At 39.1% G+C, this 17935-nt stretch overlaps 5 protein-coding genes across 5 annotated transcripts in view; 3 read left to right on the top strand and 2 right to left on the bottom strand.

Annotated features, from left to right (window-relative positions):
- Positions 1–6459, bottom strand: part of LOC104716647 (xanthine dehydrogenase 1-like) — an 8780-nt gene extending 2321 nt beyond the window's left edge. Inside the window, 13 exon segments of the mRNA XM_010434068.2 lie at positions 15–251; positions 344–478; positions 561–722; positions 1733–1954; positions 2065–2349; positions 2511–2750; positions 2919–3233; positions 3467–3709; positions 3902–4557; positions 4560–5394; positions 5481–5589; positions 5694–5793; positions 6152–6459. Of these exon segments, the coding sequence (XP_010432370.1) occupies positions 15–251; positions 344–478; positions 561–722; positions 1733–1954; positions 2065–2349; positions 2511–2750; positions 2919–3233; positions 3467–3709; positions 3902–4557; positions 4560–5394; positions 5481–5589; positions 5694–5793; positions 6152–6290 (3678 nt within the window). The 5' untranslated portion in view covers positions 6291–6459.
- Positions 6620–10358, top strand: LOC104716645 (DEAD-box ATP-dependent RNA helicase 16-like). Its single transcript, XM_010434064.1, has 14 exons — positions 6620–7033; positions 7133–7294; positions 7392–7481; positions 7559–7687; positions 7936–8036; positions 8138–8249; positions 8360–8491; positions 8583–8648; positions 8731–8916; positions 9057–9152; positions 9234–9371; positions 9444–9526; positions 9626–9893; positions 9987–10358. The coding sequence occupies exons 1-14, from the start codon at positions 6773–6775 to the stop codon at positions 10074–10076; spliced, it is 1914 nt and encodes a 637-aa protein (XP_010432366.1). The 5' UTR covers positions 6620–6772; the 3' UTR covers positions 10077–10358.
- Positions 11955–13152, top strand: LOC104716644. The gene has a single exon (XM_010434063.2). The coding sequence runs from the start codon at positions 12039–12041 to the stop codon at positions 12993–12995; it is 957 nt and encodes a 318-aa protein (XP_010432365.1). The 5' UTR covers positions 11955–12038; the 3' UTR covers positions 12996–13152.
- On the top strand, positions 14037–16423 carry LOC104716643. The gene is made up of 2 exons (XM_010434062.1): positions 14037–14834; positions 15091–16423. Exons 1-2 carry the CDS (start codon positions 14114–14116, stop codon positions 16353–16355), a joined length of 1986 nt encoding a protein of 661 aa, XP_010432364.1. The 5' UTR covers positions 14037–14113; the 3' UTR covers positions 16356–16423.
- Positions 16776–17935, bottom strand: part of LOC104719977 (protein NUCLEAR FUSION DEFECTIVE 4-like) — a gene marked incomplete at its 5' end in the record, with an annotated part of 3048 nt that continues 1888 nt past the window's right edge. Inside the window, one exon of the mRNA XM_010437955.2 lies at positions 16776–17506. Coding sequence (XP_010436257.1) covers positions 17035–17506 — 472 coding nt within the window. The remainder of the gene's footprint in view (positions 17507–17935) is intronic.

The following is a 17935-nucleotide window of genomic DNA, read 5'->3' as shown; positions in this document are numbered from 1 at the left end:
AGAAGAACACGCACTTGTCCAACATCAATAGCTGGGTTAAGAGAAAATCCGAGGTCCAACATTATATCAGCTGCTCTTGTGTGAAAATCACCAGTTAAAGTATCTATCTCAACTTCAGCAAAGGCAGCTCCATATGTGTAATATCTAAATGCGTTCCCTTTTCCAGATATCCAGTCAAATCCAACATCAGGAACAATGTGAAAACCATGAGCTGATAGGTCTATCCGTTGAAAGTAGCAGGCACTTACTAGCTACATACACTCAGAAGAAAGGACAGTTTTATATCAATATTGGCATCAAGCTGTTCTGAGTTTATATCAAAATTGCAAGAGAGAAAGAATACCTCAGCGAATGTGTTGAAATTGTGCTTAGATGCAACAGGCTCCATTCTTGCTATAATCTGCTCACAAGCGTCTAATACTGCAGCACCATACATATCGGAGCTCGCTGAAGCAGCAGTTGGTGAGGCATTTGGAACCTATAACGAGACAATCAAAACGTTAAGATAGTAAGAACAGTTTTGTCCAATTATGTCTCCGCCTAAACTACGCTGCTTGTACCTTGTCAGTGCTTGTCTCTGACACGAAAACTGAACTAAGTGGGATGTTAAAGGCAGATGCAGCAACTTGAGCGACCTTTGTATGCAATCCTTGACCCATCTCCACACCTCCATGAGTCACCAAAACCGTCCCGTCCGTGTAAACATGAACGAGAGCCCCAGCCTACATAGACACATAATGGGTAAGTATCTCAAAGTCCAGATTCTAGCTTTGCCAGCAATGGTAGTGCAATGGTATCTTATCGTTTTCAGTTCCTAAACAAATGACTAAATTTGAAAAAAAGGGATCCACTTTCAGACAAGGATTACCTGATTCATGAACTTTGTGGTAAATGATATGCCAAATTTTGTGGGAACCATAGCTACACCACGCTTTTTCCACCGATTCTGACTATTAAACTCGTCAGCTTCTTGACGAGCCTTTAAGAAGTTGCAGGATGCTTTCAGCTCTTTCCAGAGCTGATGCAATGTGCAGTGCTCAAGAGACTGAGAGTAATGTGTGATCGATCCTTCCACTTGAAAGTTCTTCTCCTAAAGTAAAGTAAATACACCAGAAAACATTTAAGAATACAACTGACAAAAGGAGGACAAATTCCTACAAGCTTTCAGGAGATGAAGATGTTTCGAAAATTTTCAACTCACTTTGATTTCTTCAGGGCTTTTATCAAGCTCAGATGCGATTCTCTGAATCCAGTTTTCAGTTATAAGCATACCTTGGGGACCTCCAAACCCTCGGAAAGCAGTGTTGCTGGGAAAATTTGTAAAGCAAACACTCCCTGTGATCCTCACATGCGGGATCTCATAAACATTATCCGAGTGAAACATGGCACGTTCAAGAATGGAAAGGGAAAGATCCAAAGAGTTGCCACCATTGTTGTATATTTCAAGGTCCAACGCCAATATTTTTCCTTCGTTCGTAAATCCAACCTGTAAGATAGCAGAACACAATTAAATGGAATTCTTTAGTTTGCAATCCATAAATACTGTTTCTTCTACTTTCAACTGTTTTCACTCCTTTCNTGGGTAAGTATCTCAAAGTCCAGATTCTAGCCTTGCCAGAAATGGTAGTGCAATGGTGAAATTTCCATGGCTCATTTTATCTTATTGTTTTCAGTTCCTAAACAAATGGCTAAATTTGAAAGAAAAAGGATTCCACTTTCAGACAACGATTACCTGATTCATGAACTTTGTGGTAAATGATATGCCAAATTTTGTGGGAACCATAGCTACACCACGCTTTTTCCACCGATTCTGACTATTAAACTCGTCAGCTTCTTGACGAGCCTTTAAGAAGTTGCAGGATGCTTTCAGCTCTTTCCAGAGCTGATGCAATGTGCAGTGCTCAAGAGACTGAGAGTAATGTGTGATCGATCCTTCCACTTGAAAGTTCATCTCCTAAAGTAAAGTAAATACACCAGAAAACATTTAAGAATACAACTGACATAAGGAGGAAAAATTCCTACAAGCTTTCAGGAGATGAAGATGTTTCGAAATTTTCAACTCACTTTGATTTCTTCAGGGCTTTTATCAAGCTCAGCTGCGATTCTCTGAATCCAGTTTTCAGTTATAAGCATACCTTGGGGACCTCCAAACCCTCGGAAAGCAGTGTTGCTGGGAAAATTTGTAAAGCAAACACTCCCTATGATCCTCACATGCGGGATCTCATAAACATTATCCGAGTGAAACATGGCACGCTCAAGAATGGAAAGGGAGAGATCCAAAGAGTTGCCACCATTGTTGTAGATTTCAAGGTCCAACGCCAATATTTTTCCTTCGTTCGTAAATCCAACCTGTAGGATAGCAGAACACAATATAATGGAAATCTTTAGTTTGTCTAACAATCCATAAATACTGTTTCTTCTACTTTCAACTGTTTTCACTCCTTTCCATTTCATTGTCAGCTTACTAGTGGAGTCCACTGCCTTAAATTTTGGGGAAAAACTGGAAATACCTTGTACTTTCCAAGGAAACTATGACGATGACCAGTTATCATCATGTCCACATCTCTGTCCAGTATGAGTTTCACAGGTCGATTCAATAGGTAGGAAGGAACAGAAGCTGCAGCAGCAATGAAAGCTGATCTTGTTTCTTTACCACCAAAACCACCGCCAATTCGTTTCGTTTTGCATACCACTTTAGACATTGGAAGACCAAGAACATGAGACACATATTTCTGGTGCTTTTGAGGAGCCTGCATATAAATCACAACCATTTTCTTAAGAAGAGACAACATTATCATGTAATATCTAATGGTTCTCTCTTACAGGGAGCTGATGGTCATGTACTGGACGTACAAAGCATGAATCAAAGAAAATTTCACTCAGTCAAGTATATGGCAGTACACTAATAATATGCGTACCTGTGTGGATGAAATCATATGAACTTCGTTGCCTCCATCTATTGTCCAAACCAAACTACCATTAGGCTCCAAGTAGAAGTGTTCCTGACCACCCATTTGAACCTCTCCCTCTATTATCCTGTCACACAGACCAGATTGAAAGCACAGCTCGACATCCCCTTTACTTAGCCTTTTCTCTGTGTTCGGATGGAAACTTTTAGCATTAATAGCCTCCTTGATTGATAATATTGCTGGCAGTTCCTCATAACTAACGTCAACTTTTCCTGCTGCATCTTTTGCATTTTCATGTGTATCCGCGACAACCACACCAATGACCTGAGATACCAACGTCAATTTAATGAAATAATTGGGAGCTAAAGATATAAATATATCTGACAAAGTCACTGAATCTATATTTACTTTTTTTTAGATAAAAAAAAACCTTGCTCGTTCACTTTCTGGTGATAAGAAGCACAAACCGTTTTGCGTGTGATACTTCTACTAAGACAGAGAAGCTATATGGTAGAGCTAAAGAAAAATATAAAACTTTAGGTTTCAAATATTCTTACTTGTCCCACACATGTGACCACATCGGTAGCAAATAATTCTTCGTCGGCAACAATTGCTCCAATCATATTATCCCCGGGAATATCTTTGGCAAGAAACAGACCAACAAAACCAGGTGAAGATTTGGCTGCCGAATCATCAATTGAAAGGATGCGGGCATGTGGCACTTTGCTAAGCACAAAGGCGGCATGTAAGGTATTAGGAGGTACTGGTGTATCATCAGTATATTCTGCTTCCCCTGTGACCTACATGAAATAATAAGAATGTTGAGATAAACTAGTAAACTAGTCACTATTCAGCTTACACCAAAAGAGACTTTGATTAGCCAGAGGTTCTCAACTATCAACTATCAACTATCACAGTCAAGCATCATCTCCATCTTAGTCTTACCACAAACATCAATAAACAGTTTGGGTGCAGTAAATAGATCAGCTTACCTGCATTCTCGCTGAAAGATGGACCTCTGACGAGCCAACAGATGACCCCTGCAATACTGTCTCATAGTCTTGTTTTCCAATTCTAGATAACCGAGAAACAGGTTGCACAGCTGACATATGGGAGGGTGGGAAGGTCTCTATCGTGGGATTTACGTTATGTACATGATGAGAAACCCATAAGAAAAATTTAAAGAAGAAGCTTAGGGTAAGAGATTTCCGAAATTCCACCATTCCTCCAGGAGCATCTTCCTTAATCAAGACATCTTTCTGTATGACCTCAAGCGTATCTTGCAGAAGATCTTTATTCCAATTCTTTCCGATTAAAAATTCTTCAGTCTTTCTCGCACACAACGAAAGAGGAGCCACACCACCATAAGCAATTGAAGCATCAGAAACAAATAATTGTTGACCCTTCTGTTCGAGAAACACACGCATTCCACCATTGACAATAGCTATATCATCATCCCTGCGATGAGCCTGCTTAAATTCTTTCACATACTCTAAGGGCCTTGTCCATGGAAGGAATACCGACAACAAGATCTCGTTGCTTCCCATATCCACTTTACGATAACCAAGGAAGAAATTTTTTGCAGGTATCGATCTAACATCTCCAATGCAGTTGATTACCCGAAACTCTGCTCTAGAAGCCATCCAAGAGGATTTAAATCAGATATTGGACTAGCTGTACAAATGTTTCCACCAATGCAAGCTACATTTCTTATTTGTGTCCCAGCAAACCACTTCAGCTGTTCAATAAAAGCCTTGCATGCTGAAGTTTCATGTGCAGGACGCTCCTTTACTACCTTCCTGAATAACCTCAGGAGTTCAGAAAGTCTCAAAGCTGAACCAACCTCTACCCCATTGTCATTGACATTCAATGCATTGAGTTCGGGGACTTGAGCAACAGATATTAACACCTGATACTGCAACCTCTTCAGTCTCATTTCAATTCCCACCTCCGTATTACCTACCAGTAGTTTTGCATCAGGATAACTTGCTTTTAGCTCAAGCAAGTTCTGAAGAGTTACGGGTCTGTACCAGGCAATCCCCCCATTTCCCCTTAATTTTAAAGGAACTAACTTCCTCAGCAAAAGTTGAGGGGGAAAGATAAGCTCCTTTTCGGTATACTTAGCTCCGTCTATGTCACTATAAGATATGGACTGAAATTTATCTCCATTACAATTGGCCTCTCCATTTGTTGTTTTTGATCCACAAGAACAAGGTTTGCCAGTAGAAGGGCAAATACTTGAACCGTCTTGAAGGCTAAGCGAAGACACACCAGTGTACAGAGCATCATTGGATTTTGCAAAAACCCGAAAAGCATCAACGATGGGTCGATAACCAGTACAACGACAAAGATTTCCAGCAAGACATTCTTCAATCTCCTCCTCAAAAGGTGAGCTTTTACTCGACCTCAGTAACGCATACATCGACATGATAAACCCAGGAGTACAAAACCCACATTGGGAACCATGAGAGGATGCCAAAGACTCCTGCAAGAATTAAGATCATCACTAAAGTGACAAAGAATCTCCAGAAATAAGAAGAACTAGAACAACTTGAAAGAAGTAAAACTTACTTGGACTGGGTGCAAGCCAAGTTTGCGATGCCCAACTCCCTCAATGGATATTACATGCATTCCTTCTACAGAATAGAGAGGTGCTAAGCATGCGTTCACAGCATAATGTCTGCAATAACATTTCCCGCATAAACAGAGAAATAATCAATATGAAGGTGCATACTTATAGAAAAGCAGAGGCAACATATCAGAGGAGAAGATAAAGATACGTACACACAAGTCTTTGAATTGGTGTCAAAACAAGACACCATCACCGTGCAAGCCCCACAACCACCTTCACCGCATCCCAGCTTTGTCCCGGTCAGTCCTAAATCTAAAGGAAACAAGAAACGCATTTTTGAAGTTAGAATTTCGCTCTTGGAACATAATGTTACTACTATATGCATACTCCCTCAAATCACTTACTTTTTCCTTTTTGGAACTAAGAGACATAAAGGGACCTAGTAAATCAATTAAACATAATCTGGATTTGTAAAAAACTGGGATTTACAACTCAGCTAAGTGATACATACTTAAAGGAATCTTCTTTTTTTCTTTAACATAATACTGTAGGAATAGTCTCTGATACTGATTCTGTTTCAATCATAAATAGATTTGAAAAAAAAAAATTGAACTTGTTTGAGTACTTTGAATCATCCCCAACAACACTAGGATCAGTCATTCATACGCACCTCTGAGATATTCAAGAAGCGTCATATGAGCTAATCCATCAGGCAAGACTCTACGAACGCCATTAACGTACAATATAGCCTCCGTAAACTCCTCGTCTCGGATCTGCTCCATCTCTCCGTCCTTGCTCAGTGAACCCATTTCTCAATTGACAAAAAAAGTCGGTTGATTTCGTATTACACGATTGGGATCGTGGCGAAGTTGATAACTCCCAAGTCAAAGCTCAACAAATAGAGACGAAGCAAACATTTTATACAAATCGGTTCTTTCTGAGAGCTTCCACCGAACACGCATCTCTCTTCATCACCATCCTCATCATCAACTGTGTAATTATTTTTATTATATTAAAAACAAAGTAGAAGAAAGAAAATAAAACTAAATAACAGGTGTATTTCGAAAATAACAAAGCCCATTTAATAAAAGCCCACTACAAAAAGCCCAAAAACCCTTTTTCTTCTTGTAGCTCCTCTCCGCCGCTTTCAAGCTCCGCGCCTCCTCCTCCTAGGTAAGCTTCTTCCGAATATTTATTTTCCTCTCAAGACCTAAAGTGAAGTCTTTTACATTTCTATAAGGTTTGTGTTCGATCTTCTTAACTCGGACTTTTGAGCCTCTCTTCTGAAACCATGAGTAAGACGAAGGTGAAACCTGTGGAGGATGTGAACCCAGAAGTGATGGACGAGGTTATGGAAGCAGAGGAAGTAGAAAAACAGAGAAACGTCGGAGAAGAAGAAGAAGAAGAAGAAGAAGAAGAAGAAAAAGTAGAAGAAGATGTAGATAATAGTTTCGAAGAGCTAGGGCTTGATTCTCGTCTAATTCGTGCCCTAACTAAAAAGGGTATAGAGAAACCCACTCTTATTCAGCAATCAGCCATTCCTTACATTCTGGTAAATATAAATACAATAAAGTCTCAACCTCTTTTGTAAATTTTGATGGTTTTTGTTTCGTGGTACTGATTTTGATTGTCCCTGTTGTTCTTCTTCTAGGAAGGAAAAGATATAGTTGCTAGGGCAAAGACGGGCTCAGGTAAGACTTTGGCTTACCTTTTGCCATTGCTCCAGAAGCTATTCTCAGCAGATTCCGGGAGTAAGAAGAAGCTTGCTCCTTCTGCGTTTATTCTTGTTCCATCTCGAGAGTTATGCCAGCAGGTTTGTTTTTGGAAGATTGTTTTCATGTTTTTTTTCCTATACTTCCAAAGATATCAATTAGCCATCTGACATGTTGGTTTGACTTGGGGAAATACAGGTCTACTCAGAGGTTTCTTCGCTTATCGAGTTGTGTAGGGTTCAGCTGAAAGCAGTGCAGTTGACTAGTAGCATGACCGCATCTGATATGGTTAGTTGTTGCTTTTCTCATCTTGAAAAGCATTTCATCGATTTTTCTATATTTGTTTTAATTGTTTTCTTTTGCAGCGTAATGCATTGGCTGGACTGCCTGAGATTCTTGTCTCCACACCTGCTTGTATTCCGAAATGTTTTGCTGCTGGAGTTTTAGAGCCCGCTGCTGTCAGTGAATCACTTGAAATTCTGGTTCTTGATGAGGTATGATTTATGTATTTCAATTAAAATAGTGGCTTTGTTAGAGGTTGTTTTGCAGACGCACTAGATATTCAAGTAATCACTTTATTAACTGGAAGTAGCATGATGTTGTGATATTCTTGGAAATATATACTGTGTATATAAGCCACTTTGGTTTTAAGCTTTGAAGTACTTCTATAGGGTTTATTATCTATTATGTTCTCCTTTATATTCCTCTCTTTGAGGAGATGTTGATATAATTCTGTTATCAGGCAGATCTTTTGTTGTCATATGGATATGAAGATAATCTAAGGTCGGTAACTTCAATAATTCCCAGGCGTTGCCAATGTCTTCTTATGTCGGCTACCACAAGGTAAGACATATATGGTTGATAATGATTCTATTTAAACTCATATTTTTTCTCCCAAGTTTGGCTTGAATGGTTGACTGAATAATATCTTTGCTAAATCTTAGTTCTGATGTCGAAAAGTTGAAGAAATTGATTCTGCACAACCCAATCGTTTTGACCTTGACAGAAGATAAGGACAAGGAGGAGCCCGTCCCGAGTAATGTTCAGCAGTTTTGGGTATGAGTCGCTCTCTTAGATTTGTTTAAACCATTTTTGCATGATGTTTGGTTTATAACTTCACAGTTGTAGGTCTGATTAGTGATGATAAGTGTGTTATCTTGTCTTAGATTTCTTGCAGTGCTCAGGATAAACTGCTTCACATTCTTGCTCTCTTGAAGCTAGAGGTCGTTCAGGAAAAAGTTCTGATATTCATCAATACGATTGACATGGGTTTCAAGTTGAAATTATTCTTGGAAAAGGTAAGTTTTGGTCACCTATTTGAGCATTTTTGGTTTGCAACACTGTACCTGTCATTATAATATTGAACTAATTTTTTTTTGTTTCCGCCAGTTTGGAATCAAGTCTGCAATTCTAAATGGGGAGTTGCCTCAGAATTCTCGGCTTCATATCCTTGAGGTACATCACAGTCACACACCTAGATTAAGTTTTTTTTGGCAGCAGCTTTGTTTCATAATTTAATCACTGTATGTTTGTACAGCAATTCAATGCAGGTCTTTTTGATTACTTGATTGCGACCGATGATAACAGCCAGACTAAAAAAGAAAAGGAAGGGCCTAAAGGTGAGGATAACGAGGAGAACAATAAAAGCAAGAAGCGTCGCAAACCAAAGCTGGATGCTGAGTTCAGTGTAGTTAGGGGAATTGATTTCAAAAAAGTTCACACGGTATGCTACGTGACTTTGGCCAAGGGGATTTTCTTTTCTTTATTTTTTGTACTCTTTGCTGTTTGGGACTGAAAAAAAAAGTTCCATGTTTTCTTTGCTGTAGATTTTTAACCTTTCCTTAAACCTTTTTTTATGCACAGGTCATAAACTTTGATATGCCTCAAAGTGTTACTGGATACATTCATAGAATTGGGCGTACAGGGAGAGCATATAGCAGCGGTTCTTCTGTTTCTCTTGTTAGTTTCTCATCTAATAATACCGTTTTATTGGCGTGAACCCTTTTTTGCAAGTCTAATGATCTGCTTTGTTTGCCACAGGTTTCTCCTGATGAGATGGAAGGGTTTGAAGATATAAAGTCCTTCTTAGCAAACGACAAGAACAAAGATAGTGATATTATCACACCCTTTCCTTTGTTGACCGAAAATGCTGTTGAGTCTCTTAGATATAGAGCTGAGGTGAGTAGTCACTGTAGTAAGATGCTTACTTCTTAATTAAGTGAAGTAGTGAAAGTTAAATTGTCTTTGCAGGATGTGGCAAAAAGTGTTACAAAGATTTCGGTTCGAGAGTCTCGAGCTCAGGATTTGAGGAATGAGATAATCAACTCCGAAAAGTAAGCAAGAACATTACTGTTCGATAACAGTTCTTAATGTGTGTGTTGTTTATTCTGAGTTTTTTTTCATCTTCTTAATTTCGCTATTTCTTTCTTCAGGTTAAAAGCTCACTTTGAAGCTAATCCAAGAGACTTAGATCTGTTGAGACATGACAAGCCTTTGAGTAAGACTGCACCTGCACCACATTTAAAGGACATCCCGGAGTATCTAGTGGACCTAAAGACACAAGAGGCAAGCAAGGCGGTGAAGCTAGCTGGAGCTGCAATGGGTAACAGTAGGAGATCTGGTGGAGGTGCTGGTCGCAACAACAAAAACAAGAAACGTTCCAGAAAAGGCGGCGACCCACTCAAAACCTTCAACCCCAATGTAAAAAACATAACTGAATTTCTCCTTTTTCTCTGCTTTCTGTGTATTTGTGCTAATTTTTTCTTGTTGTTTGTGCTTTCTTCAATCAACCAGGGATCTAAGAGAGGACACGGTGGCGGCGTTGGCCAGAAGAAGGATTCTAGCGATGGCTCGACCAAACAAAAGAAACAGAAGACAGTTTAAGTTATTTCGTTTTGCTCAAGTGGAACCAAATTTTGACTCGTTATAAATCACACAGAAGAACGGAGACAAGAGATACCATCTTAAGCTCTATTCTTGTAGCAACAGGATACAAACATTTGTGAGCATATTAATTAGCCTTTTGAGTTTTTTGTTTGATATACATTAGATCTTTGTAAGCTTATGACGACGATCTTTGTAGGGTTCAAAAATATTCTAGTCCACAACATAGTCTTGAACTCATTTTGATATTTTTGAATGGTAAAGACTCATTAGTTGCGTCGATATGTTAACTGTAATTATTGCACGTATCTTGATCGGGGATTTTTGCCACACGTGTCATCGATAAATTGTATATAGGAATTTATTATTTATGTCTTGTACAGTAATAACTTTTTTTGAGAAATACCATTTTTGTTTATTCCTTCTCCTGCCTGCCACAAAAGCAAAATAAAAATACGAGTTTACATTTTTAAGTTTATTATTATTTTAAGTACTTTTTTTTCTTTTCAAAAATCATTTTTTACGGATGTTTATCTCTCTCCACAATCTTTCACCTTTTCATGAAATTTTCATCTTGTCTTCAACTTATTGTCCTTTCACATTTCAAGCAAATCTTCCCATTTGTTTATTTTACGACATTATCTTTGGACTAGACATGGTAAGAGACATGTTGATTTTCTCTGTGTGGACATTAATTTCAGATATGCTTACCTTTTTGTTATCTATTACTCAGATCTGTAGATCAGTTGTTGGATCCCAACAAAAGTGTTGAAATCCAAGAAACCATAATTGTAAGTCAAACTAGCTATTACTTAATGGACCAGATTTAGATCTCGTCTACTGCATTTGTCTATCAGTGGACTTCGCTGGTCGTCCATTGGTCGGTGGAACAATTTTGTATGTGCGTGGAAGGGTGGACATGTTTTAAGCTATTGACGAACAAGAGTTGACAACCAAGCAGATCTGGTCAACTAAAAAGACTGACGGACATAAATGTGGTGGACAAAAACTGGTCGAGCGTTGAATCTGGTCCACCGAAAGCACAATAAGATCGGTCTCTTCGTCAACAAACCTACAGGGTGGAGAAAATGGTTTTATATTATTGATGGACAAATATCGTCAACCAAGTATATATGGTCCACTAACAGAGCGAAGGACAAAATTAGCGTGGACATAAAAACAACTGTCCGGAGGTTGAATCTGGTCCACCAAAGACACAACGACTTCAGTACATGCGTCTTTGACCTATAGGATGGAGAAGTTATATTGGTAATAATGGACAAGTATAGTCCAACCAAGCGGATTTGGTTCACTTCAGAGGTCAAAGGACAAATTTGGGATGGACTAAATTTGACTAGGTGTTGGATTTGGTCCCCTGGAAATTTGGTACATGTGTGTTTTGTGACTTTGTGTTGTAAAAATTCGCCCATATTTCAAAACGTCTGTCACTTATTAATTTTTTTTAATTATCCTTCCGTTTAATAAAAGGGTAAAAACGTATTTTCTGTTTGTGGTATACAATTAGAAAATGACATTTTCAATAAAGAAATAATTAAAGTCTCTTGTATATATCTTAATCATACCAAATTTGAATATAAAATTAACCTAATGAAATTTAACTGAATTTTTATATCATTATCTTGATAATTATATCATTATCCAAAATAATTACAGTTAACAAATTAGGTTGAGTTTACCTTATATATAATTATCAAAGAAATTATAAAAATTAAAAGTTCACACTACGACGGAAAGTTATATGTATAGTATAAAAACTAATAATTTTAAATCAGATTTAAATCTAATGATGCATATGGTTGCTAAAGCTAAACCTTTTTCGACAAAAAAAAAGAGCTGCTAAACCTTTAACAATGAAAAAAGATAAAGACAAAGAAACAACCTAATATATATTTTAAAGACCAAGTTCTTCTTCTTCCTTATCTTCATCGATCTCTCAAAACAATGCTCTCGTTTATCTCTAACCAGATCGACCGGCAAAAAGATGTCTCTCATGAGGAAAAAACCCTAAACGATCTCGAAAAATCCGATGGTTCACATTTCCCTGGCGATGACTACCGTCCGTCCGATCGAAAAAACTGGATGGCTGGTCTAACGTTGGAGAAACTAACTCTTAACAAGATCGTGTGGCCAGGAACGCACGATTCAGCTACCAACGATATCGGAATACCTCTCATCTCTCGTCCCTTAGCCGAATGCCAGACGCTCTCCATCTACGAGCAGCTCGTCCTCGGCACGCGTGTCCTCGACATCCGTGTGCAAGAGGATCGCCAAATATGCCATGGGATTCTGACGTCATACGACGTTGATGTCGTCATCGATGATGTCATCAGATTCTTGTCGGAGACTCACTCGGAGGTTATAATCTTAGAGATAAGGACAGAGTTCGGACACAAAGACCCTCCGGAGTTCGAGACTTACTTGGCGGACAAGTTAGGTCAGTACCTGATACATCAAGACGATAACTTGTTCAACAAGCCGGTATCAGAGATTTTGCCAAAAAGGGTTATTTGCATCTGGAAACCTAGAGAGTCTCCGAAGCCAAGCCGTGGTGGACATCTCTGGAACGCAGATTATCTAAAAGATAACTGGATTGATACGGATCTTCCATGGACGAAATTTCAGAGCAATTTGAAGCATCTAGGCGAGCAGCAATCGATATCTTCTAGAAAATTCTTTTACCGGGTTGAGAACACCGTTACGCCGCAAGCAGATAATCCGGTTGTGTGGGTTAAACCGGTGACTGATCGGATCCGAAAACATGCTAGGCTTTTTATATCTCAGTGTGTTTCCAAGGGATGTGGAGATAAGTTGCAGATTCTGTCCACTGATTTCATCGAAGATGATTTCGTCGATGCTTGCGTCGGACTCACTCACGCAAGAATCCAAGGGAAAGTTTGATAGGTCTCCAAGTTTGACAAGGATTTGGAACCAATATTTCGTTGGTTTTGTGTTGCGTGTATATTGTAAAGTTGCATTATTTACAAATGCGTCTGTGTGATTCTCGTCGACGTCCTTTAGAAAAAGTTTGTGTGTCCTTTAAAAAAGTTTCGTCTTTCATAAGACCTTAAATTTGTAAATCCGATTGTATCATACGATTAGATTGTTAGTTTATAGAATAAAATGTTTTAATGGATAGTTAATATAAATATATAACCTCAAGATAAATTAAAGAAGTATATAGCATACTTCTGCACCACTCTTTAACCTAATTTGTTAGAAATTTATAAGAATTAAAACATGATGCTTAGGGGGTTTACTAAAGAGAGACAAGCTGGTGTCCTTGATTGTGTTATGTTCTGCCACAATTAGCTTGCTTCCAAACGTACCAAGAATCATGATTGATCAGTCATCATTCATCAACAAACTCTTCAAATTAGCATTTATGTTACGGCCTACCATATGCCTTGACACATATGGACATGATCTTGGTTAACTATTTTTGAGGCTATAATAAAACTCACCTCATGGTGATTTTGTCCTGCATACATACACCAATACCATTATTTCTATTGCTCTAACATTAAATAAGATCTCGGGCTAAACATTGTGTTATTTCATCATCTCAGTCAGCATTGGATATTAGAGTATGGTTTATAACTAAAATCATAGTTAAGTTTGTAATTGTGATTTGGTATTGAGTAAACCGGAAATTAGACTTAGTATAAGTCTAAATGTAAAATGTTCAGAAGAGGACCGTTATACATAGTCTACACCAACAATCTCAAATATTAATCATTCGAATAGATGTATGTTGCTATAATTATATTAATTGAAGTATCCGACTCAGTTTCTGTATATTTATACAACGTCTATTTTTACAGAGCCTTTTCTTCTTCCTTGTAAAATTCGGAGAAATTAACGTTTCACCAATATGTCATATTCTCTCTGTGTATGTGTCTATCTCTCTCTCTCCGCCTCCCTCCACCGTCGTCTCCGGTGATCAAAGCCACCATCGTCTTCATTAAACAACATCAACGTTCACAGAGTTAATTCTTGATTTTGTCTTCTCAATTCTCATGGCGGATATTGTGAAACAGATCTTAGTAAGACCTATTCAATTAGCGGATCAGATAACTAAAGCGTCCGACGAAGCTTACTCGTTCCGTCAAGAATGTCTAGAGGTCAAAGCCAAAACGGAAAAGCTCGCCGGTCTCTTACGTCAAGCGGCGCGTGCGAGTAACGATCTCTACGAACGTCCCACGCGCCGTATCATCGACGATACAGAGCAAGTCCTCTTCAAAGCCTTAGCCCTCGTCGAAAAATGCCGCGCAACGGGACTGATGAAACGCGTTTTCACCATTATCCCCGCGGCTGCGTTTAGGAAGATCACGATGCAGTTAGAGAATTCGATCGGAGACGTTTCTTGGCTCCTCCGTGTCTCTGCTTCAGGAGATGATCGTGACGATGAGTATTTAGGACTCCCTCCGATCGCTGCTAACGAACCAATCCTCTGTTTGATTTGGGAACAAGTCGCCATTCTCTTCACAGGCTCTCTCGAGGATCGATCCGATGCAGCGGCTTCGCTCGTGTCGCTGGCTCGTGACAATGATCGATACGGGAGGCTCATTATCGAAGAAGGTGGGGTTCCACCATTGTTGAAGCTTGCTAAAGAAGGTAAAATGGAAGGTCAAGAGAACGCGGCTCGAGCCATTGGTTTATTAGGACGTGACCCAGAGAGTGTTGAACAGATTGTGAACGCAGGTGTGTGTCAAGTGTTTGCAAAGATTCTTAAAGAAGGTCATATGAAAGTTCAAACCGTTGTTGCATGGGCTGTTTCTGAATTAGCTTCTAATCATCCTAAGTGTCAAGACCATTTCGCTCAGAACAACATCATTCGTTTCCTTGTGAGCCATTTAGCTTTTGAGACGGTTCAAGAACATAGCAAATACGCTATCGTGAGTAACAAGCAGACGTTGTCTTCGATTCATACGGTTTTCATGGCGAGTAATACGAACCCATCAGACAAGAAAGAGAGCAACGATCANTAAAGAAGGTCATATGAAAGTTCAAACCGTTGTTGCATGGGCTGTTTCTGAATTAGCTTCTAATCATCCTAAGTGTCAAGACCATTTCGCTCAGAACAACATCATTCGTTTCCTTGTGAGTCATTTAGCTTTTGAGACGGTTCAAGAACATAGCAAATACGCTATCGTGAGTAACAAGCAGACGTTGTCTTCGATTCATACGGTTTTCATGGCGAGTAATACGAACCCATCAGACAAGAAGGAGAGCAACGATCACGATGAAACCAAAAGCAATATCTCACATCCTATGAGTAATCAAACACCGAGTCAGATGCATAGCTTAATTACAAACACATTGGCAATGAAGGGTTCGGGTCCGAGTTCAGGTTCAGGTTCCGGTACTAACAAGAATCAGGTAAAACAGAGCAATCAACAGCACCAGAATTATCATACCAAGGGTGGTTCTAATCCGAGAGGGAACAATCCAACACATGTTTCTTTAATGGGGACAAGCATTAAGGGAAGAGAGTATGAGGATCCAGCTACTAAAGCTCAGATGAAGGCAATGGCTGCAAGAGCATTGTGGCAACTCTCAAGAGGGAATCTCCAAATATGTAGAAGCATAACAGAGTCAAGAGCATTGCTCTGTTTCGCCGTTCTGTTAGAAAAAGGAGACGATGAAGTCAAGTCATATTCGGCTTTGGCAATGATGGAAATCACAGATGTGGCCGAGCAGTATCCAGAACTGAGACGTTCAGCCTTCAAACCAACCTCTCCTGCTGCAAAAGCTGTAGTAGAACAGTTACTTAAGGTGATCCAAAACGAACTACCGGACCTTTTGATCCCCTGCATCAAATCAATCGGTAGTCTTTCAAGAACGTTCCGTGCAACAGAGACAAGGATCATTGCACCACTTGTAAAGCTTCTTGACGAAAGAGAAGCAGAGGTTTCAATGGAAGCCGCAGTAGCGCTTATCAAATTCTCATGTACCGACAATTTCTTGCGTGATAACCACTCGAAAGCGATCATAGCAGCAGGAGGTGCAAAGCATTTGATTCAATTAGTATACTTTGGAGAACAAATGGTCCAAGTCCCGGCTTTGATACTACTTTGTTATATCGCATTGAATGTACCAGACAGTGAGACTTTAGCTCAAGAAGAGGTTCTCGTAGTTCTTGAATGGTCGACAAAGCAAGCTCATTTGGTGGAATCACCAACGATTGACGAGATATTACCAGAAGCAAAGAGTAGATTGGAGCTTTACCAATCTAGAGGGTCAAGAGGATTTCATTGATATATGACACAAAGCTTCACTATCTAGAGTATGAACACTCTTCATTTTTGTCGCCTCACAGGTTTTGTTTTCTTCTTTGCTGTGTTCACTTATGTCTTCTCCAACGTTTTGATGAAGCTCTCTGTATATATTACATTGGTGATGCTCATAGACGTTGTTATAAGTGTGTAGACTATGTTGTAAGTCGAAACAACTATATTGACTTTAGATTCTATAATCATAGTATCTGAGTTTAATTTGTTTCTGATTCTTGTTTAAAGTTTGTATTCTGTACTTCAAAATCGGTTTAGTTTTTCACATTGTTTCTCTACAAGGAGTAAATGGAATTTTTCCATATAGTTAAAAAAGCGACATATGTGAACACGTTTTAGATATAGTAACGCTCAATTTAATCTTTACATGATAATTACAAGAGAGGAATGAGAATGAGAATATGCAACTCTCCAATAAATGAGCAACATTAAGTATAGATCCCCATTATCTGAACTTACACCAAACAACTGCTTCAAACACTTCTTAAGCATAAGTGTACAAATGTACAATCACCGCTTCTAATTATACTGAACATTAAAAGCTTTCACAAAACAAAATTTACACCGTACTATAGAACTAACATCCCCCTCCCAAAAAAAAAAAAATGATTATAACCAAAAGCAAATCCGGTTTCAGCTTAAAACTCTCATCGGAGATTACCACTAGATTTCTTAGCCTTCTTGCTTGCATGAATCTTGGCATAGATCTCCTTCGTTCTATACGCAAGCAAAAGGTCAAGACCGATCCCAATAATGGAAGCAAACGCCATTACAAGGAAGACCATACGGAAACAATGAGCTCCTACACACGTGTTGCCTCCACCAGGAGTCGGTGTGGCTTCAGCATCGTAGAGTAAACCAGCGAGTAGACCCGAGAACAGGAACGATCCTAGAGGCATATTGAGTATAAGGATGTTGTAGATGAGTCCATAGTATTTGAGACCGAAGAGTTCTGAGGCTGTTGGCACGGTTATGGCTAACCGGACTCCGTAACAAACCCCAACCACCATTGAACCGATGTAGAGTGAACCGGGCATTGCTAAAGCCATCAGTAAATATCCTACGGCCATGATAATCTGAGCTGCTGCATTCCATAATGGTCTTGGTGTTCCAGCTTTCCTATAGGATTGAAGAGAGATAAATGAAATATCACATTTTCAAGATTACTCTATGCAATAAAAGTTCCCTTAATAGCAATATTAGTCAAGGTCCCCACGATGTCGAGTTCTCAAATAAAGACTAAAGAAATCTAAAAAGATCTTTCAACGCAAAAAGTCGAAAACTTTTATTATGGTCCCCCCGGACACAAGGAAACTTCTCAATCAGGAGGAACTAACATGTAAGAAGAAAAATCATGTGAATGGGAGAAATATTCAATTCTAAGTAACAGAAGAGGAACGTAACATAAATATACTCTCTGTGCCTTAGCGGCAAATCAAAGGTGAAACAGAGGAAACTGACACCACCCAAATATGCATTTGAATGCGTGTAGATAAAGTGATCAAATGAGAATATTCCAATCTCCAAGTCACGTTACGCTACAACTTA

Source organism: Camelina sativa, chromosome 10 (genome assembly GCF_000633955.1).
Source record: "Camelina sativa cultivar DH55 chromosome 10, Cs, whole genome shotgun sequence".
Taxonomy (NCBI): domain Eukaryota; kingdom Viridiplantae; phylum Streptophyta; class Magnoliopsida; order Brassicales; family Brassicaceae; genus Camelina; species Camelina sativa.
Note: the sequence above shows the minus strand (reverse complement) of the source record. Positions and strands in the feature narration are given on the sequence as shown.